General features: G+C 42.7%; 2 protein-coding genes across 8 annotated transcripts in view; one reads left to right on the forward strand and one right to left on the reverse strand.

The window, feature by feature from the left end:
- Positions 1–23220, reverse strand: part of LOC142498980 (N-acylethanolamine-hydrolyzing acid amidase-like) — a 102625-nt gene that overhangs the window by 19263 nt on the left and 60142 nt on the right. For 6 of the 7 annotated variants that reach the window (XR_012802599.1, XM_075607693.1, XM_075607703.1 and 3 more), the window contains exon 7: positions 15841–15903. Coding sequence is in view for 6 of the 7 variants with exons in the window: in XM_075607693.1 (XP_075463808.1) it covers positions 15841–15903 (63 nt within the window). In the remaining variant the exon portion in view is untranslated. Of the gene's footprint in view, positions 1–8174; positions 8308–15840; positions 15904–23220 lie in introns of those variants that run through there. The other variant, XM_075607712.1, reaches the window with a different exon arrangement.
- Positions 134–6013, forward strand: LOC142468513 (uncharacterized). The gene is made up of 5 exons (XM_075575115.1): positions 134–161; positions 3207–3278; positions 4677–4754; positions 5120–5959; positions 6006–6013. Exons 1-5 carry the CDS (start codon positions 134–136, stop codon positions 6011–6013), a joined length of 1026 nt encoding a protein of 341 aa, XP_075431230.1.

The raw sequence follows: 23220 nt of genomic DNA on the forward strand, positions 1-23220 counted from the left end.
TTCATTAGAGGAACAGAATAGTCTCAAACCTCACAGAGGACCTGTCCAGTGGCTAAAAGCGCCGTATCACTGGGGATTAGAACCGCCTTACGCGTTTCGTCATTAAACAACTTCTTCAGAGGCTAAAAAACTAATGATTCCACCCTCTTTTGAAAGTGCTGGTACCAGCTGCCAGTAATTAGTTAATTAATGTAGTTCCTTATACTTCCTTTGTATATATCAAGGATCTGATCGTAACCATAGAGATAATGAATACACAACACGAATACATGCATACTAACAACATACTTGTAGTACTAATCTGAATCATAGCATTATTAATAATATAAAAAAATATATGACCAAAACACAAAAAATATAAATACCATTCAAAGGATCTAATATTGAGGCACTGGTGTTTAGAGAGACAACACTCTGGAAAACGTAACTTTTCTCTCTAACAAGGTCAAGTAGGATAGAGATGAACTAAGATAAGTCTACATGAAGGGGGACACCCTTCTTAGCACAGCGCGTGCAAATGAAGTGCAAGGGAATATGATGTACTAATATCTAGCCAAAATGGCAAAAACTTGCCTAACGTAGGGGAGAAAACATGCCGAGCCTAAAATACAACATCTCACTCCCAAACCCCCCCCCCAAAAAACAACAAAAAAATCAGTCTATGTGGTGTTTTGTAACCTATCAGCTTTGAGGAAGCGCGCATGCGCGAAACGATCATCGGCGGCAGAGGCTGATTTGTGCAAAGGCTGTATCACTTCAGGCTCCTGATACTCTGTTAGCGCAGCATATATACTAGACTATAGATGTTAAAGTTGCGATTTTTGAGGTTAGTGGTTTCAAAACACCACATAGACTGATAGCCTTAGAAGCTTAATTGTGCTGAGATCACGGAGCCCGTTCTGTACACAGTAAAGCCTGCAAGTGACTCGTTGCATGGAGTGTCCAGACAGACAGTTAATTATACTATAGTAGACTACTGGTTTGGACACAGACCCAGCACCTTATCCTTACATATTTATAAGATTTTTATTATGTTTATGTTATCTGCCTTGCCTAGGTGTCATTTATCACCCTACTATCTACATACTATTCTAACAGCAAAACTAACTGCAATTAATTGCTTCCTCAACATTGGGAGAAATAGCAGCTGCATAAATACAGCTGCTATTGCACTATCCACATATGTGTGTGTGTGTGTGTGTGTGTGTGTGTGTGTGTGTGTGTGTGTGTGTGTGTGTGTGTGTGTGTGTGTGTGTGTGTGTGTGTGTGTGTGTATGTATGTATATATATATATATATATATATATATATATATAGACAGTCTAGGATTCTGCACTCCAGTGTGGACGTTATCTAACACTGGAGTTAGATCGGTTGGTGGACAAGATCATACATGGATCATTTGAGTATGTTTAAACATCTTTAAAGGGTGGCTTAGTATATTATACATATATTATGTACCTACAGTATTATAGGTACTATTATGTTTTAAGTAGAAACACTAACTCTAGCATCATTTTCCGTGTCCCCATTATATGGCTTAAGGCAAGACTCTGTGGGCCTCATGCAGTAAGCGTCGATTAAGTGAAATCGTCAAGTTTACCGATTAGTCATGTTAATGGCGATTTTTCCTCTCCGTATGCAGTAAGTGCCGAATACATTCAAAATCAACCCGAAAACAAATCCGCCCACTCTCACGATGATTATCCGATCACACACAGGTGTATCGGCGTGCGTGGCGGGGTGCTGATAGGTTGCCCAATCACAAATCTTGCTGAATCAGGCGAAACAAGCATGTATTGGATTGCGCGCCATATTTAAAGGCAACGTGTACTGCTAATCATTCTCTGTGTTGTTGGGAGTGAGAGAGAGAGAGACGCACAGAGCTGGCTGATTGAACATTTGCATATTGACGGAGAGACTTGTTGTGTATTGGGTGAGCTTTGTCCATTGTTGTTTTGTTTACATCTTTGTCTTGTTTTATATGTGGAAGTGTTTCGTGTGATTGGCTGTACATTAGTTGTCTGTTTTTTGTGAGTGCTGGAAGTATGCCCGCAAAGCGTGGGAAGAGTGATGCTGGTGGGAGTGGGAGTGCTACTCGTGCGAGTACGCGTCGGAGTGAACGTACTGTTCAGGGGAGTGATGTTGCTGGTGCACCGAGTGGTGTTGCTGGGAGTGGGAGTGCTGGTGCTGGGAGTGGGAGTGCTGTTGCTGGGAGTGGGAGTGCTGTTGCTGGGAGTGCTGTTGCTGGGAGTGCTGTTGCTGTGAGTGGGAGTGCTGTTGCTGTGAGTGGGAGTGCTGTTGCTGGGAGTGGGAGTGTTGTTGCTGGGAGTGGGAGTGCTGTTGCTGGGAGTGGGAGTGCTGGTGCTAGGAGTGGGAGTGCTGGTGCTAGGAGTGGGAGTGCTGGTGCTAGGAGTGGGAGTGTTGGTGCTGTGAGTGCTGCTGGTGGCGCAGTTGCTGATGGGGTGTCTGGTGGTGGCGTGCTTGCTGGTGGGCAGCTTTTGGAGGCTCTTCCATTGGAAGAAGGAGAGTCCAGTCAGCACCAGCCAAGCTCTGACCCTAAACCTGCTCGGAAGAAACGTGTGGAGAAGCCACGTAATCCTCGCTTCAATGACCAGGAAAATACAGCTCTTGTCACTGGCATTCTGGAGCACTATGACAGTATATATGGACATTTACTAGGTAAGTGTACCTTTACATTTATTATTCAAATACATGTGATCCTAGGTCATCTGAGTTTTGTTCATATGCAAATATGGGTTCAGAATATCTTTCTATGTTAATTAGTCTGGAAACACAGCTTTTTATCATGCCTTACAAGGACAACTAAACACAGGCGGTCAATTTGCCATAACTGCATACAATATGAATGCAACCTTGCTTACATGTATAGGTTTAGTAGTGAATGCTCATGTGCTTCACATATTACACATAAAACAGCATGTTTGCTATCTCTTGGAACAGCTAGCAGTGTAGGAAACTGGTGCTTCTATTATTAATCATTTACCTCATATATTTTATATGTTTTTCAAGGGCGGACAAGTTCAGCAAGCAGAAAAGAAATGTGGGACACAATAGTCATTGGTGTCAATGCGTGTGGGAATCATGTGAGGGACAAGCGGAATTGTCACAAGAGATTTGATGATATTAGGTCCAAATTGAAAAAGAAAATACAACACCAACGCGTGCATGCTACTGGCACTGGAGGTGGGCCGACACCACAACGTGGCTTACCTGGTGACCGTGATATAGGAATTTACCCCTCACAATTTCCACCAGGTGAGAAATATTACTGTACTAGGCGTGTCGTTGCTTACAGTTATTTTGCATAGTTACACTGCTTTTTATACTGTCTTCACAATATAAGCATACCTGCATCTATATATGTATATGTCTGATTCTGTATATATATATATCTCAAAATAGACATATATGTTGTAGTCCTACTAAAAGCAGTAACTAATATAGCACGTGCCATTGCGTGCTCATTTACATGTGAATTCCCAAAATGCATTGCTGCAGTGGAAGCAATTGATGGTGGGCGAAGATGGGGAACAACAGGGTAGTACACATGTGTAACACATGCTAATGATAAATTATTACTAGCTACAGGTACAGAACAGAAATATGTAGAATATTATTGTGTATTTTATTTATTTTACTCCGACAAACATGACATTACTGCCTATTTTAAGCATGCATCAAATATATTGCATGCAACGGCCTACAAACATCACTTGCACTAACACATCTATAGTTGTTTATGAAAAGGTCCATTTTTGCTTTAAGTCATATACAGACAGCATAATGAGGCACACGTATCATATTTTATGTCATTGTTTTCATAACTTAAAAACTGCACACGACTATTTAGCTCATCTACCATTGTGTTAAAGCAGCTGCAATTAATATCTCATCACAGCATACACTTCAACAGAGGGGGTGGGGTTCAGCACACACACTAATTACAGCCTCATTTTAGGGTCAACTTAGTTCACACCATTTTCACCTGTTTGAAGTAATTGAAAGGTGTGGCTGATTAGGCTTTTTGGGGAAGGGAATACCGTTCTTACAACCTGACTAGCACAACTGAAGTTAATCACACTCATTTGAAAGCTTCACTTTAGCTACTAAATGCCCCAACAACTCATTACTTATCAAAGCGTACGTCACACATTAGTTCACTCATATCTATAGTTGAACTACTACTATCAACGACACATTATCACACACTGCATGTGTTGTCTTGTTGAGTCACAGCCACATTCAGGTGTGCCACATCTTATATTAATGTACCACACATATCCTCTACCAAAAACAACACTTTTTGCAATATGACCACCTTCATGATAACCATTGTGAATGGTCATCTCATGATAGTTATGTACATTATGATACTGATATCACTACACAACATATGATTTTTATGTACAAATTTTATCTATTTATACTCACGCATTACTGCAGGAACATAGTATGTTTTATGTTAGGGAACTCAAAAGTTCTAAGTACACAGGCATGTACATTGTTATTACAACTATTTATGTTCACTTTCACACACACATTTTGGGTTAAGGAAATGATGCTGTTAGGTACTCATAAATACAGAACATACAATAACTGTTTGTTCAATATTTACACATGTAAATGTAAAACTTATGTTATTGTTATATATAGTTGCCCCTGAAGGACATGTGTCACCTGAGACTGAACAAGTGTCTTCACCTGGGTCAGCCAGCTCAACACACCTAGAAGGTGAGTGTATCAGTTGGTGGCCATATAATATGTGCTCTTCTATATGTTATGTTGTCATGTTCATTATTTGTTTTGCACATCTTCTTTAAATAGGATTACTTAGTGTCAGTGAAAATGAAGTGTAAGGCAACTTGTATTGTGTTAGTGATGTTAACTATCATGTAGGAGTTGTGAGTTTACAGCAAGTTTTCATTCACTCATATATCATACTGAGTCCAAACATTATTCTTAAGTCAAGGTAGTTTTTAATGTGAGGTTATAAAACGTATGGAAACATGTTAGTTGTTACTTATGACACAGTACAATTACATAGTAACACAGCAGAGATTAACATGCCATTTAATAATGTGTACATTTATTTGTAGAACATGATGAAGAGGATTTTGATGATGATGATGATGATGATGATGATGATGATGATGCCGCCGCCGCCGCCATAGACACACAAATACAAGCAAGTGACCATGAAGAGGTTCCAATTGAAACTGTTTTACCGCCAAAACGTCCAGCAAATACCACATATGATGCAATTGTAGCTTCTGAGGGAAAAATTGTGGAAGCAGAAAATCGTCGCCATTCTGACCTGATGACAGTACTGGAAAGGATGATTGCACTGCAGGAAGAAACAGTTTCACAATTGGCACATCTCCACAGAGTCTTCATTGAAGTGCCTAAACAGTTGCAAAAAATCAACACCTCATTCGAAGCATTAGTTGTTCAGCAAACACAAGCTAATTACTGGAGAATGACTAATGTACCACAATTCAACACCTCCCAGCCAGGATCTGTTCATGCAGGTCAGTATTCACCACATTCATCTGATATTCATTCACCAGGCCCAAATGTTACCGGTCAAGTAGCAGACATTGCTGTGCAGGTTCCTGATGACATCCTACCGCTGCCATCTGTACAAATTCAGCAGCAGACACCTACAAAGGAGGCGACAAAAACAAAACAAGACACACATGAAACAGACCAACCATCACTTGTGCAGTGTCTACCAACTTGCTCACATGTGTCAGTGGGCACAAGCCCTGTCCGTGAACAGTCACTACCCAAAAGCCCTGTAGGTGAGTCACTGCCCAAAAGCCCTGTAGGTGAATCGCTGCCCAAAAGCCCTGTAGGTGAATCGCTGCCCAAAAGCCCTGTAGGTGAATCGCTGCCCAAAAGCCCTGAAGGTGAGTCACTGGCCACAAGCCCTGTAGGTGAGTCACTGGCCACAAGCCCTGTAGGTGAGTCACTGGCCACAAGCCCCATAGGTGAACAGTCACTGGCCACAAGCCCTGCCCGTGAAGTGCCAGAGGCCACTCAAAGTGGCTCTGTTGTGCCTAAAGTTGGTGGCAAAAGAAAAAGGAAAATTCAAGAGACAACAAGCAGGCCTGTTACTCGCTCGCAAAAGGAACAAAAAAAATAAATGTTATAATTCAGAAAATATGTCTTTGGCCTTGTTTTGTTGACTTCAGATTATCTAATTACTATTGTATGTATGCTGAAGACTGTGTTGTATCCAAACTTTCAAGTATGTTCTAGTACACGTGAAGTTTTGGAAATGTTAACACTCCTAATTAATGAATAGTGTTATAAATATTGATGTATTAATCGTCTGTTCAGTAATGGTCCACCAGGAGCCAGTTGCTAAGTTTAGAGAAGCTGCCATTGACTTTGCAGCAAAACATTGCATTTGGGTGTGTTAATTGATGTAATCATTGCATGTGCATATTATTTTCATGCAATTATAAAAGCACCTATTTAACTGCAAACATCTTTCTTGTACGTGTACAACAGGATTTTGTGTTAAATATTACTTACCTTTGGTGGCCATTGTAATGTTGTCCTTTAATCATTTATGTGTTCTTGTTTCAAGAACATCTCTGAATTGATACTAATATATATGTAGTATGTATTGATATATGCACACACACACAAACACACACACACACAGACACACACTGTGTGTGTGTGTGTGTGTGTGTGTGTGTGTGTGTGTGTGTGTGTGTGTGTGTGTGTGTGTGTGTGTGTGTGTGTGTATATATAGTACTATCTAAACTGGTATAGATGTATTTACAAAAAACATACACTTCATGCTTCCTTGTGAAAACACACTATTTTAATAATACAGGCCTAATGTTTGACAACTATACTAAGTGTGAGCCTCTAACATTATTGGGTGCAAACAAATGTTTATTACTTAATTCACTCATGTTTATCACCATTTAAATAGGTTTCATACAAGGCCTACTTACTGCCATCAATATGTTGTGTGTACTCCTGCAATATAAAAATAAAATAAAAAAATACATTATATATATATATATATATATATATATATATACACATATACACATATATACACACACACACACACACACACACACACACACACACACACTATACATATAGTACAATATACACTTTATATATATATATATATATATTTTTATGAGAGAGATATATTTATATATATATAGATACACACGTATTTAAACTCATGCAGACAGGTAGTTAACCAGAATTTCAAATACACACAGAAATGTATGTGGGAAAAAAACATTTCATTTTGCAGGTGTGTGTATTTACTGATATGGCTGTCTAAGCACTATTTTCACACAGTGCTCTTTGTTATTTTTATAGAAAACTCAATGTTACTGAAATAAGTGTAGGAATGTTTTCACAAACGAGATAAAAAAATGATACATGTTTTTCCCACATTCGCCTATCACTAACCACAAAACTTAAACCAATTAAAAGGACACATCCAATTGGCGTTTGAAATAAGGAGTAAAAGTAGTTACTTTTGTTGACCTTGAAAACGAAACACAGGAATTTGTTAGCCATTGAGCAGAATCATTTTGATGAGCAAAGAAGACAGAACTGCACACATCTTTTGTGCTACTCTGACATGGCTGATGAATTCGTTAACAATATGAATCCCCTCTTAGGGTATAAGTACATGGTTTCAGAAGCAATTTTAAACAGTCGCGGACAAAAAGCAAGCACACGCCAAATCTATGATTTGATTCGAGCTAAATATCCTTATTACCAAGACCGTAGGCATGCGCGGAATTTTAATTCCTCAATAAGATTCACTTTATCAACTAATGACTTTTTTGAACGTGTGCAGGATAAGCTAGAACACACCTATGGTTTCTGGAAGATTGCAAAGGAAAAGCATTTTACCCTGAAAGAGGGCACATATATTGTTGTGAAAGGCATATTTATTCCTAATGCCAATAGCAATGGATCCGCTACTACTGTTCCGTGTGAATCGATACCTGCTGCAATATCTGCACCCTCCATTCCTGAAACCCACATTGTTCAACAACAAAACTACTATGATTATGTACCAAGCCTTTCAGCTGAAAATGCATTGGAATGGGAACCAGAAGAAATGAACCTACCTCCCGACCAATTGTTTGAAGAAAGCAGTGGCGATTCCTATGAGCGCTTCATGGAGGAGATGTGTGTCATACTGGATTCAGCGGGTGGGTCAAGCGTGGATGAAAATGCCTTGCATTTCTGGAGCGACCAGTTGCAGCCAGACGAACAGTTAATTCTAGAAGAATGGTAAATATGACAACCGTTATGCGTTGACTGTGCGTTTAAATGTTTTTTTTTTTTTTTTTTTTTTTTTAACCACCATTTTCCCTTTCAATGCGTGGATACAGCGTAACATTGCAGACTGCATAACATGTAGCGATCACAAAGAAATTGTTGCCGAATACAATATAGTATAACCTGAAAGTGTAGTACACATTGCTGACGGAATAAATATACGTACTTTCCTATCCCTTTAACCATATTAGCAACATTTTAACATAACTCTAACACATACCTGTTTTGTTATCATGCAACATTTAAAAGCGGGTCCACCACGTATGACGTGGGACCCTTGTCATGGGCCAAGGCGTCCTTAAAAAGGATTACGGATGTAAGTCCCGCCCCCAAGCGACGTGCGCGCCTCAAAGCCTATTGGCTGTCATGTTTTGTTATAGTAACGGTAACTGCAGTGTGTCATGTGTGCGGCTCAGTGTTTGTAGGCGCCAACTGGGCGTTAGCTGAATGTTAATTGAGTGGGAGGAGTGTTAGCGTGCGTTTCACGCTGGTTTAACATGACGTCACACGTATTGCATTTGCGCATTGTGTTATCGGCCGTCCTTTCTGTCCAAACACGTCTGTTTAAAAAGAATACAGATGTACTCGTTTAGAACGAATGTAGTTTCGTATTCATTGTATTTGAAATAAAGATTTTATGTTTAATGGTATTTTCAAGATGTATTGAACGCACAACGTACGCTTTGTTTTGCGCATGCGCTAACAGTTAGTGCAGCCAAGCGTGAAGTGTGTGCGCACACTAAGATGTGCGCGCACATTTTTCAGTATACAGGCAACGTTCACATCATATACATAGTTATGCCTGCTACAAATTTAAAGAAACATTACATACTGATGTACACTTGTACTTCTAACATATAAGTGAGTGACGTGTGTATGTACACAATCATATAGAGCTGTGTAATGCGTTGTCACGGATACATATATAGTAAGGTGCCATATTTGACCATCATGTGTTTGCTGTATTTCACACACGTCTGTTTAAAAAGAATACAGATGTAGTCGTTTAGAACGAATATAGTTTCTCCTTCATTGTATTAGAAAGAAATATTTTATGGTTAATGGTATTTACAACATGTATTGAACGCACAACGTGCGCATTGTTTTGCGCATGCGCTAACACTTAGTCGACCCAAGCGTGAAGTGCGTGCGCACAGTAAGATGTGCGCGCACATTTTTAAGTATACACCCAACGTTAACTTCATATACATAGTTATGCGTGCTACTAATTTTACAAACGAATACATAATGATGTATAGTTGTACTTCTAACATATAACTGAGTGACGTGTGTATCTACACAATCATATAGAGATGTGTAACGCGTTGTCACAGATACATATATAGTAAGGTGCCATCTTTGACCATCATGTGTTTGCTGTATTTCAGAGATGTCGGGCAAGATACAATCGGATCAATGTATGATTTCAGAAGAGTCTACCTTTATATGAGATGATTGTGAGGAGGAGTCACCGACTACTATACTACATATGGAACTAATTTTATATTGCTTGCAGCGCTTATTAACAAACAATTAAAAATGTGATATCCTTATGCCTATATTGCATAAGCACTTAATTAACATAATGATGTTGCAAAATAGTGCCTCATGAATTTTTATTGAGTGTTCTTTAATGACTACTATCATTTTATGGCATGGTGTGTTTTATATATAACAACCATTCCCACTCTGCTAACACATTTGTGTATTCTATTGTGTAATGGAACGTATGACTGTCGAAACTATGTAACAATAATAATAATAATAATAATAATTATAATATGAGCATGTTCATGTATAGCGCTGCTAGTTGTACACAGCGCTTTACAGACACATTTTTCAGGCTGAGGTCCCTGGCCCGTGGAACTTACAATTTATTTTTTGCCGCCTGAGGCACAGGGAGATAAAGTGACTTGCCCAAGGTCACAAGGAGCCGACACCGGGAATTGAACCAGACTCCCCTGCTTCAAACTCTCAGTGCCAGTGTGTGTCTTTACTCACTGAGCCACTCCTTCTCCCAATGTAAAGGACACTTACAACCAACTAGCCATTTATTGTTAAAAATCTCTTGTTACATGGGTATGTTGATAAAATGGTTTGGGACTGTAGCAAATAATGTTATTGGCCAGATGTTGTGGTCCCCTACAATGCATGAAGTTCTGAATATGACATCAACATCATGTAATGAAGTACGTTTCTGTGTATATTTCATTAACCTAACTAACTATAGTTTACTGTGTTTATTAAAAGTTCTAAAAATACATAGTATAGTCAATATGATGATATAAGCTACCATAATAAAGCTGGTGTTATCATTTGTCGGTGTTATACATGGATCCTACACAAATTGATACAGACACAAACAGTTGTCTTACAAAGTGTGTCTATGCTAATGTGCACGTGATTGACGTTACAATTGTGAAAATACTTGATAATTATCATCATGATAATGATGAAGTGACGTGATTTATATTCCAAAAATATTACCAACATTGTCATATTGGTAAATTATAAATGCTAAATGACAGTAACATTAGCGACAAATTTGTCTTCTCTGTTAACAGTTTAACACTTGGTACATGTAGGACACATCCACACACGTGTGACTTATACATACACATGTCACAAATTTAAATTAATGTTGACTATTAATTCCTAGCATTACAAAACACCAACATTGCTAAATATAAGATGTAGTACGCATTGTTGTGATTGCAGGCATTCATGCATGGAGTTTTATGATCAGTCAATTTCATCCGTGATGAATGATCTCCCGTAAGTAAAGAAATAACTACAGTTATCCCCTTGTCTCCAAACAACTCTATATTACATTAATGGAATTTATAAGGAAACATACATAAAATGTGATGAAATGGGAGTAATCATTTTCTAATACAATGCACATGAAAGCTCAAGAGTAGCTAAATGCATATACATGATACAGAAAGTACATATATGTAACATTTGTGTTTAAACCAATATGTTGGGTTTTGACTTCAAATAATTATAGGAAGATTGATGTAGGCACATCTTATGAGAGATGTCAGCAAATATACATACCATGATCAGTCATACTGGAGATATACCTATAATGCAAAGGAACAATATATAAATTGCAAACATTGACATGCCATCTTCAGTACCGTAAACAACACAGCAAAGTGTGTATTTGGTGTTAAATGTGCAACACCATGTATATTTCATGACATTCAAAATGTAAATCAGGCTGGTGTACACATCATATGGATGTACATGTTACACTGCACCAATAACATTGTATGTAAGCATACTAGAAGCATGAATGAGTATGGGCATAATATGTGTATTGTGTTAGCATAAGGAACAACACAATGCTAAAATATTAGTGCTTTGTTACCCCAGTTGTATTCACATACACACAACTAAAGTAAAATTGAAGAGGGATTATATAACCTGTGCAACAATAACATACCGGTGCCACATCCCTTTGTGCACACAGCAGAGAGAAGAAAGGTGTGCAACCCATATTCATCTGTGTCCTACCAGAAGGGTATATAAAAAAACATTATTGTTAAGATAACATAATGTAAGTATAAAAGTATAACTTGGAACATATATGTTTTTACTTACAAGAAAAAAATGAATTGATGAGATTCTGGCGTGTCTGGCCACCACTGGCTGTTTGTTCATTTTCAGCAGCTACATGGGTGGGATGCTCGTCTACCACAGGCTCAGCTAGGTCTGACTGTACATTGTGCCTGAGTGCAACATTGTGCAAAATGCAACAGGCAAGGATAATATCAGACACTTTTTGAGGCTTGTATAGAAGAGCCCCACCAGTTCTGTCCAGACACCTAAATCTGGTCTTGAGTAGGCCAAATGTCCTCTCTATAACAGATCTTGTAGATATATGGGCTGCATTGTACCTCTCCTCTGCTTCAGTTTGAGGGTTTAGCACCGGAGTCAAGAGCCACGGCCTAATTCCGTATCCTGAGTCACCTATAATGAATGTAGCACACATAAGCTGACATTAGTGATCAAATTGTACAATGCCAACATTCCTAAATTAAAAATTGTTTTGTGTTATAACATGTAAATGTGTACTCACCCAGCAGCCAACCATGTTCAAAATGTCCCTCTTCGAACGCATGGAAGACTGAAGAGTTCCTCAGGATAGAGGAATCGTGACTGGAACCAGGGAATTTGGGTACCACATGCATTATCCTCATCGTCGCATCACATACCACCTGTACATTGAGTGAATGGTAGTGCTTCCGATTGCGGTACACATGCTCACTCTGACTAGGTGCAATCAAAGCAACATGTGTGCAATCGATTGCACCCAGCACACATGGTATCCCTGCTATATTATAAAAGCCAGTCCTGACTTCCAGCCACTCTGTCGCCTCTGTAGGAAAATGAATATAATTCCTAGCGCGTCTATTGAGTGCATAGAGAAACTGGGTCAAGGCCCGCGAGAATGTAGATTGCGAGACCCCGCCCACTATGCCCACAGTTGTCTGGTATGACGCGGAAGCAAGATAATGTAATGAGCACAGCATTTTAACAAGCCCAGGGACTGCACGACCTCTGGCTGTGAAAAAATCTAAATCTCCCCTTATCTCCTGATAAAGAGCTAAGATTGCTGCTGAACTCAAACGATAGCGACTTACAATCTCCTCCTCACTCATCCCATCTAACAGGGTTCTCTCCCTGTACAGACGCGGACGAGGCACAAGTTGTCTCCTCTGTCTTCTCCTCTGATCTCCTGTCCCTCTACCTGTCCCTCGGCCTGTCCCTCTCCCTGTCCCTGTCGTATCCGCGTCACTGTCACTGTCCCTCGGTGTGTCCCTCCCTTGCCCTATATGATTGTCTTCATCATCAAGCATGTCATAGAAAAGAATGTTCCTCCGTCTCCTAAACAATCTCAACATTTTGAAATGAGTAGCTGTGAATGAGCAGGTAATGTGCGTCCTTTAAATAGGTATGTGATGATGTCAGGTGACATAGTAAAATGCAAGGTGTTACATTAACATAATAAAGTACTTCTGTGGCAAGCTGTGTGCAGTTCTTGTTATAAGTATTTGTTGTGTGTATTCTGCAGGGAATGATGATATTTGGCAATGATGTGACGTGAACCTTTGTAGAAACATTGGTTGCAAATAAATAGTTGCATGTGCAATGCATGTAACACTTGTGAACGCAACAGTCAGTCATGTAATTAGGCAAAAAGGCTGAGATTGACGTGGGAAAAGTTTTGTGTAACATGTGTAATTAGGCATGTTATTGTGACATGTTGACAACAATGAATAGTCGTGTGCATATGCATGCATTTCTGTAAGGAGGATAGTTGGTATAGAATGAGTTAACAAGGTGTCCCAATGCTGAATTACTGTACATGTGTGTATAAGTTAGGTTGAAGTGCTTGTAATGCTACGGTTACAATGTAAACATGCAATGTGATTGAGCGTCCAATAAGTGACGTCATGAAAATAGGGAGGACCCAAAACTATATGTAAACATGAGAAGACAGATGTACATGAACGTTTAAAGATGCGTCACATTACAAGCATTGTGTAATGTAAAGGAAGATGAATATACTGTGTATGTGTGACATGTGTGACATGTGTAACATCATGTAAATAATTGTCGCTCAGTTCAGTAAAATGTGTGATATGATGTGAGGTTCTCCTTTAAGAGTTGAGTATATTTCCCTTGGCACATCATCACTTGATGAGTAATGTGACCCGCAAATGCTGCAAACATGTAAAAGTATAATGTTATGCAAATAATACACGTCAGCTGTGACACAATGCAGGGAATGCCCCCACACTGTAATGCAAATGACGTTTGTATTGTGAGCAATGAAACGTAAACAGTACTATACTGTTATACGTCCCCGCTCCATTGACTCCATTGATGTACAGAAGTTTTTTTTTTCTAAGTGCCGTTGCGGCAGCCTTAGCGATCGTTCTCCCCTCCAAACTGCCAACTTTAGTTGGCGGGAGAAATTGGCCATAACATCTCAATTTCGTAGTGCCGATCAGGCCCGATAAGCTGTTTTTTTTTGTTGAATCCAGCCGATTTAAAAAAGTGGCGATAAGTGGCGAAAACAGGCTTATCGGCAGCCGACTGGCCATAACAAAATAATCGGCTCCGAAACCTGGCGAAATCAAGCACTTATCGGCGCTTACTGAATCTCAAACCCAATTTTGCCTATAAAATGGCGATAATTCCCTTATCAACGCTTACTGCATGAGGCCCTGTGTTACTAAAGACAAATGATTAAAATAAAGTTTATCCACACAGAAATGTAATTAAAAACGTTCAATCCTAAATCCTAAATCTCTAAAGTGAGAGATAAAACCTCTAGCTAAAGGCTGTGCATGATGATGTGTGCTGATGTAAGCAGCCACTCAGATCGTGGTGTATGGAGTAATGCTTCTGTTACAGTATATCTATAATGCCTTTAAAAAAAGGTATATTTAGTACAATGAAAGTCTGGAGGTTTAAACCACACAATTGCGGTAAATACCTACTTGGTGAGATAGTATACTAATAATCATAGATTGGATCCTCTTGATAGATTAGTGGGGGAGAGATATTAATATATCAATTTATAGTCCCTTAGTGAATAAGAGGAATTGTTCTATTGCAAACAGAAGTGGGTAATGACTGCCATAGTGTTTCTGAGATGGCTATATAAATATTTGTAGTGCGTCTCTCTTGGTCTGATCTCCTAGTGATAATATACCTTAATGCTGTACCAGGTCATCTTGTTAGTACCACTGATACATAGATCTGGACCATATCTAACACAATGTATGTGTATATCTTAGAATGTTGTACCTCACTGTAGAGATTTAGGATTTAGGATTGAACGTTTTTAATTACATTTCTGTGTGAATAAACTTTATTTGAATCATTTGTCTGTAGTCGCACATTTAGACCAAGATATAATCCAACTCTGGTCTGCGGTGCGCCGTCATTTGGAACCTTTGGTGTACTCCTATACAGTACACTCCATTAGATATATTCTACCATTTCCCTGGCAGCACGCGATCTAACTAAAGGGGCTTGTGCGAGGTAACCCACTTTTTCCAAGATTCTGTGTTACGTATTAGTTTTGTCCAATTTGTGTGCACTACTTTATTTTAAATTAGGATTATCAATAAAGAATATTTTTAATTAATTTTCACAACATAGGATCAAGAGTGCTTAACAGCTGAGTTCTTTTTCGCAGGTATCTACAATTAGTACATATTTCAGCACAGCACCATTTCCTTTACAAAAATTACCAACATGTTATTAGGCTGAGCAGAGGTTTCAATTCCCCTTCCCCTCCCCCAACAGGTATATCGTAAAGACAGGGAGAGAAGTTAAAAAACGAGGGGCTGGACAGAGAGATTTATTGAGTGTATAAAGATGTAGGGAGTATAACTGCATCTGGCATTTATGTCTTGCATGCAAGTTTTACCGTTGCATTTCTACATACCTGCGGTAATCATATGGATGTGGGGTAGTCGTGGGCTCATAGTTTGTCACCACACGGAACCACCTGCAACAAACGGTAAACTTGTGTGAAATTATGCACCGTATTCTGTTAAAATCAAACTACAGTAATACAATATTTGGTCAGGAAGTAAATCAATGCATTACTTTTCTCAAATGTATGGACACAAAAAATATGAAATACAGATGGTAAAAAAAAGCCCATGTCAGTAGTATTGCAAGGTTGATATTTCCCCATTGCTCAAGTTAAATAAATCTGGGAAGGGAAACTGACCATCTTTTAGATCAGATCATAAACTCAACTGGGCAAAAACTCCTTGTGCCTGCAAAATTAGGTGTCAGGATTTTGCAAGTGTGAATTTCAGTAGAGGATAGGGAGGAACTAATGTGACACCATGTAAGTGAGCTTGTGTGATAGGGTAAACAGTTGTGTCATCCATTGTAGTTTCAAAGGATGGAATAGGACCTGTCCCAGTTGAAAAATTATAACTTCTGTCTTGGATAAAATTAGTTTTAGGTGGCAGTATGACATCCTGGAATATATACTATGAGTCGGTTAGTGACTTATGACTGGAACCCTAGGAACCGGTCTGGTACACAGAGATACATTTGAGTATCATCTGCATAGAGGTGATACTTAAAGCCAAATGAGTGAACAACATTACCCATGGAGAGGGTAAAGATAGAGAAAAGAAAAGGATTCAAGACAGTACAGCCGGACCATACTTATCCAACCTAATGTGTCCCGCATACCGCCATTGGATAATGGACCATTGGATTGTGGGTCCATGTTAACCCGTGGTGGTGAACGTCAGATAATGTGTCCTGCGGACTGCATTATGCAGCATCGGATAAGGCATTCGACGAAAAACAGACTGTCAGATACCGAGGACCACCTGTAGAATGAAGGTTTAAGAAGAACTAGCTAGAGATACTGAAGGAGAGGTTGTTAATGTATGCCTCAGGCCTTGCAGAAACATCAGCTGCAAGATGTACAGTCTGCTAACCACGTCAAGGTAAGTCTCTATAGCAGGGCCTACGCTAAATGCATACTAATGTCATGTGAAGGGTTAATATATCCAAGCATATGCTTATATAACATAGTGCAGTTAAAATCTGGTATATACCAGTACAGACACTCACATGTCTGCAAGTAAAGTGAATAGTGAAACATGGGGACCTTGCTAGGAGATTATATACCTAGAAGAAGGAGGGGCTGGCCTCCCACAGACTGCTCAATAAGCAGTTGCAGGTGATTGTCTAAATATATTAATTACACCATAATAGTGTTGCCCTCTAGGAGCGTGCTGCAAAGGATTACATTTCTGCGCCAGCTGCATGCTCCTTACATGGAGAAGCGCGGCAATTTATATATTTGTTTTACAATTTCTGTTGGGCTGATTTTAATCCTTAGCAGCACACTCCTAGTGGGCAACACTATTATGGTGTAATTAATATATTTAGCCAATCACCTGCAACTGCTTATTGAGCAGTCTGTGGGAGGCCAGCCCCTCCCCTTCTAGGTATATAATCTCCTAGCAAGGTCCCCGTATTTCACTATTCACTTTATTTGCAGACATGTGAGTATCTGTACTGATATATAACAGTTTTTAACTGCACTATATTATATAAGTGTAACCCATCTTCACCCCCCCCCCCCCCCAGTCGCAGATCGGACCCCTATGGTGTAATGAGGGCTGACTACATATCTGTGGGTGGTGCATACCTGTTGGTAAAAGGAGGGCCTGAGTCTTCCACGATGATATGGGGGACAACAGGGACAGGCTTCTGGGGTTCTTGCCTTCATTCTTTAGTGGTGCAGCGCCTCCATCTCTGGCAAGCCCTATCAGGGTATGGTGAAATCCTTCCAGAGAAGCCCCGCAATAGGGCGAGAGATTTCAGTCTCAGTCTCTTTGTAAAAGTATCAAGTCTCTTTATTAGCAAACAGCTCACAGCAGCAGCAGTACAATGGTCTCTTCCTCCTCCTCCTTCTCCTCCAGACTGTACCCCTTCAGGATGGGCTGTCTGGGGCTCTCACTGCTCCCCGCCACCACCCCAAAGTACAGACACTCAGGATGGGGCTAGCTCTCCCTCACCCTATAGGCAGGATGAGGGGCATTGGTCCACCTTTTTTTTCTATCAACTCTACTCAGGCTGGCCTGAGCTCCTCAAAACGTGGGGCTGTCTCCCCTAGAACTTATTCCTCCTGATCCCAGGACAGAACTCTCTCTTCTCACTCCCAAGACAGAACTCACTCTAACCACTACTGCCACTGACAGGATCAGGCAACTAACTTTAAACAGCCCCACCCATCATGATGTCAGCAGGCCCCTCCCCTGTGTCTCTTGCCTTCCACACAGATTCAGGGGGCCTAACTCCACCAATCAAGGCATGGCTTGAAGCGGGGGAAACCCATGATAACTACTGGCGGCCTGCCCTTAGCAGGACTTACACCAGTAGGAGGATAGAATATAGACCTATTTCTTACCAGGGCTACATAAGCATATGCTTGGATATATTAACACTTCACATAAGATTAGTATGCATTTAGTGTAGGACCTGCTATAGAGACTTACCTTGACGTGGTTAGCAGGCTTGGCATTATTTGATCAAAGGATGTAAACCAAAAGTCTCCTTTATCTTATAGATTTTCACACTATATATATATATTTATATCCCCATTTCTTGCTATCCCAAAGGGAGAAGTGCAGGGATTCACTTTCTGTTTTTTCACATTTGTATGGCCAATTTCTTTGCCAGCTGCATGCTCCTTACATGGAGAAGCGCAGCGATTTTTATATATATATATATATATATATATATATATATATATATATATATATATATATATATATATATATACACAGTGTTCGACAAATCACCCAAAAATCTACTCGCCCAACCAAAAAATCTACTCGCCACCTAGTCCCGCCCCCAACCCCGCCCCCAGTCCCGCCCCTAGTCCCGCCCCCAACCCCGCTTTAAAATAAAATATATAAATAAAATACATTTAATAAATTCCTAGTCAGAACAACATTCGTTTTTGACAAATGCATTTATTGTATTACATTATACTACAATTAGTCCTTGTTACATGTGTGTGTGTAAATGTCGGATCTAGAAATAAAAGCCAGATGTGAATGACTAGTTTCCTGAACCCCTTAACCAATGTCTGGATGCCCCCGCTTCACAATATCTAAAGCAGTAATCCCGCCTGGGATCTTACCTGATCCGCAGTCCCTCAATGTCCAGGTACGCTCATTCCCGCAATGTTATACATTGGGGAGGTGTTCATTACCTGTCTTCTGGGTTAGGGGGGGGGTTCCGATGTCTTCCGTGTGAAGCTTGAGCCAGATCTGGAAGAAAGCAGTATAGGGTAGTTAAGATTTCGGTGTAGTATAGGGCAGTTAAGATATATAGGGTAAATAAGAGATCCAGAGTGTGAGTGACAGAGAGAGAGAGTGTGGTGGAGAGAGAGAGAGAGTGTGGGGGAGAGAGAGAGAGAGTGTGGGGGGGGAGAGTGTGGGGGGGGGGAGAGTGTGGGGGGGAGAGAGAGAGTGTGGGGAAGAGGGAGAGAGAGTGTTGGGGAGAGAGGGAGAGAGAGTGTTGGGGAGAGAGGGAGAGAGAGTGTTGGGGAGAGAGGGAGAGAGAGTGTGGGGGGGAGAGGGTGGGGGAGAGAGAGGGAGAGAGAGTGTGGGGGAGAGAGAGAGAGAGTTGGGGGGGTAGAGAGAGAGAGAGTGGGGGGGAGAGAGAGAGTGTAGGGGAGAGAGAGTGTGGGGAAGAGGGAGAGAGAGTGTGGGGGAGAGAGAGAGTGTGGGGGAGAGAGTGTGGGGAAGAGGGAGAGAGAGTGTGGGGAAGAGGGAGTGTGGGGAAGAGGGAGAGAGAGTGTGGGGAAGAGGGAGAGAGAGTGTGGGGGAGAGAGGGAGAGAGAGTGTGGGGGAGAGGGAGAGAGAGCGTGGGGGAGAGAGGGAGAGAGAGCGTGGGGGAGAGAGGGAGGGGGAGAGAGGGAGAGAGTGTGGGGGAGAGAGGGAGAGAGAGTGTGGGGAGAGAGGGAGAGAGAGTGTGGGGGAGAGAGGGAGAGAGAGTGTGGGGGAGAGAGGGAGAGAGAGTGTGGGGGAGAGAGAGAGTGTGGGGAGAGAGAGAGAGAGAGAGTGTGGGGGAGAGAGAGAGAGTGGGGGGGGAGAGAGAGAGTGGGGGAGAGAGAGAGTGTGTGGGGGAGAGAGGGAGAGAGAGTGTGGGGGAGAGAGGGAGAGAGAGTGTGGGGGAGAGAGAGAGAGTGTGGGGGAGAGAGAGAGAGTGTGGGGGGGAGAGAGAGAGAGAGTGGGGGGGAGAGAGAGAGTGTGGGGGAGAGAGAGAGAGTGTGGGGGGAGAGAGAGAGAGAGTGTGGGGGAGAGAGAGAGAGTGTGTGTGGGAGAGAGAGAGAGAGTGTGTGGGGGAGAGAGAGAGTGTGGGGGGAGAGAGAGAGTTGTGGGGGGAGAGAGAGAGTGTGGGGGGGAGAGAGAGTGTGTGGAGGGGAGAGAGAGTGTGTGGGGGGAGAGAGAGTGTGGGGAGAAAGAGGAGAGAAACGGTGGGTGACACACACAGAGGGTGGGTGATACACAGAGAGAGAGGCTGGGTGAGTGACTGGCTGGTTGAGTGGTTTGCTGGTGAGTGGCTGGGTGGGGCAGGGGTGACTGGGTGGGTGAGTGACTGACACTGACTGGGGGTGGTGGGTGACTGACACTGACTGGGGGTGGTGGGTGACTGACACTGACTGGGGGTGGTGGGTGACTGACACTGACTGGGTGGGGGTGACTGACACTGACTGGGGGTGGGGGGGTGACTGACACTGACTGGGGGTGGGGAGGTGACTGACACTGACTGGGGGTGGGGGGGTGACTGACACTGACTGGGGGTGGGGGGGTGACTGACACTGACTGGGGGTGGGGGTGACTGACACTGACTGGGGGTGGGGGGGTGACTGACACTGACTGGGGGTGGGGGGTGACTGACACTGACTGGGGGTGGGGGGTGAATGACACTGACTGGGGGTGGGGGGTGACTGACACTGACTGGGGGTGGGGGGTGACTGACACTGACTGGGGGGTGACTGACAGGGGGGGGTGACTGACTGGGGGGAAGGTTACTAACTGGGGGGGGGTTACTGACTGGGGGGGGGTTACTGACTGGGGGGGTTACTGACTGGGGGGGGTTACTGACTGGGGGAGACCTCTGGTGTCACACACATACACATACTCCCATACACACATACATTCATTCACACACACACACACACACACATTCTCCCACACACACACACATACTCACACACACAGGGGAGGAAAGGCCGCGACCAGCACCACGCAAATCCCCCACCCACCCGCGCCCATCTCCCGCTCGTGTGGGGGGCAGGCCGACATCCCCCCCCCAATCAGCAGGGTGGGTGGGAGGCACGTGGCGAGGTATCCCCCACTGGGCGCCCCAGGTGACAGTCAGCCCCGCCATGGCCGCCACTGCCCTGCTCCCCTCGCCGGCATGTCACAGTGCACGGCCAAGCTGCAGGCTGCTTCTTTCCCCCCAGCCCACGGCGGCATGAAGCTCGTGGGGAGGGGGGGCCAGGCCGACATCCCCCCACCTCATGCGGCGGCTGCGCCATCATGAAGGTAGGGGACGCATGGGAGGCACGTGGTGAGGGCCGAGCCCCCCACGCAAGCCAACCGGGCTGCAGCAGCGGGGACCTCCCGCCCCTGACATCGATCGGTGGATCGAGGGGAAGGGGACAGGAGGAGGGGAAGGGGACAGGAGCAGGAAGAGGGGAAGGGAGCAGGAGGAGGGGACAGGGGACAGGAGCAGGAGGAGCGGACAGGAGCAGGGGACAGGAGGAGGGGAATGGGACAGGAGCAGGGGACAGGAGGAGGGGAATGGGACAGGAGCAGGGGACAGGAGAGCTTCCGCGATGGGGAGTAGGGAGCCATGTGGGGACCAGGGGGATCGCAGGGAAGGAGCAGAGGGGCCGCAGCATGGAGAGTACTTACCCTCCAACAGAGCTCCAGGCAGAATGGCCGCTCGTTGGGGGCGGGCTCATATAGAGCCTGGCCGCGTGCCCACAAAGCCTGGAGTGCGCGCCAATCAGGAGTCAGGTAGGGGGAGTTTTTTTTTTTTTTTTTCAGCGCGAGCAGGGAAATTTCAGCGCGAACGGGGGAATTTAAAAAAAAACACGTGTGCTGCTTGGGCCAATATTTACTCGCCCGAGGGTTAAATCCACCCGCCCCGGGCGAGTAAATGTATACAATTGTCGAACACTGTATATATATATATGTTTTGCAAGATGTACAGTAGAAGGATAATCAGAGATTAAAATAGGGAAAAAATGTATGAAACGGAGACTTCAGTTTGAAAGCATTGCAGTTTGGGTGAAAGAAGCAGTAAAGCTTATGAGAGCAGAAAAGTGGTAATGGCAGTAGGGAGGATGAGATAAATAGTGTTTTAGGATGAAGCAAGTTATTCAGATTACAATTTTAGGATGATGATGGTAATAACTGTCATGGTAGACCAGATTTTATTTTTAAAGGGTTCATAAACACCAGGCACAACAAGAGTGTTAAATAACGCAGGGAGCTAGACAGGGCACAAAATAGAGCAGTAACTAACCAGAAACACTGGGTACAGGGGACTCCTATTTCCCTAGGTGCTGGGCACTGGCAGAGGTAGCTTACTCAGTATACTATCTTGATCCGTCCATTCCCAGTAACTAGGAATAAGCATTCCTTTGCGTGTGAAACACATTAGAGTGTCAGCTCTGTTACCATTTCATATGTTTCCCAAGCTTCAATAAACACTCTATTTTTTGGTCATCCCATTCTACTTTTGTATTGCTGTGGTGCACCGGCATTTCTTCTCATCGTGGGAACCACTCTACTCTTCTATCAGCGCATGGGAGCATTCACAGCAGGAGCTTTGCCCAACGAGACCGTGAGTTAAAACACTTTCCACATTATGGTGCATTGAAGCTTATGCCAGTGGGATCTTATGTGTATTTGAATCCTAAGAGCTGGTTGAAGTGGGAGCTCTTGAATTGCACACCAGCGCAACATCAGGCTTTCTAGATTCATTCGGACATCAGGACAAGTTAAAATGCACAGTGCTCTAATTGATATGGACATGTCATGATATCTATACATAATCAATACTCCTGCTGAATGTACAAGAGATCTGTACCACTTTAAATCAGTTCACTCTGCTGGGGGTTAATTTTTGAGCACCGGACCAGGAGGTATTAACCCCTCCAATCTGCCCTTATTCTGGCCGGAGCCAACAGGGAGCTACACAGGGCACAAAATAGAGCAGTAACTAACCAGAAACATGGGGTACAGGGGACTCCTAG

Source organism: Ascaphus truei, chromosome 1, assembly GCF_040206685.1.
Source record: "Ascaphus truei isolate aAscTru1 chromosome 1, aAscTru1.hap1, whole genome shotgun sequence".
Taxonomy (NCBI): domain Eukaryota; kingdom Metazoa; phylum Chordata; class Amphibia; order Anura; family Ascaphidae; genus Ascaphus; species Ascaphus truei.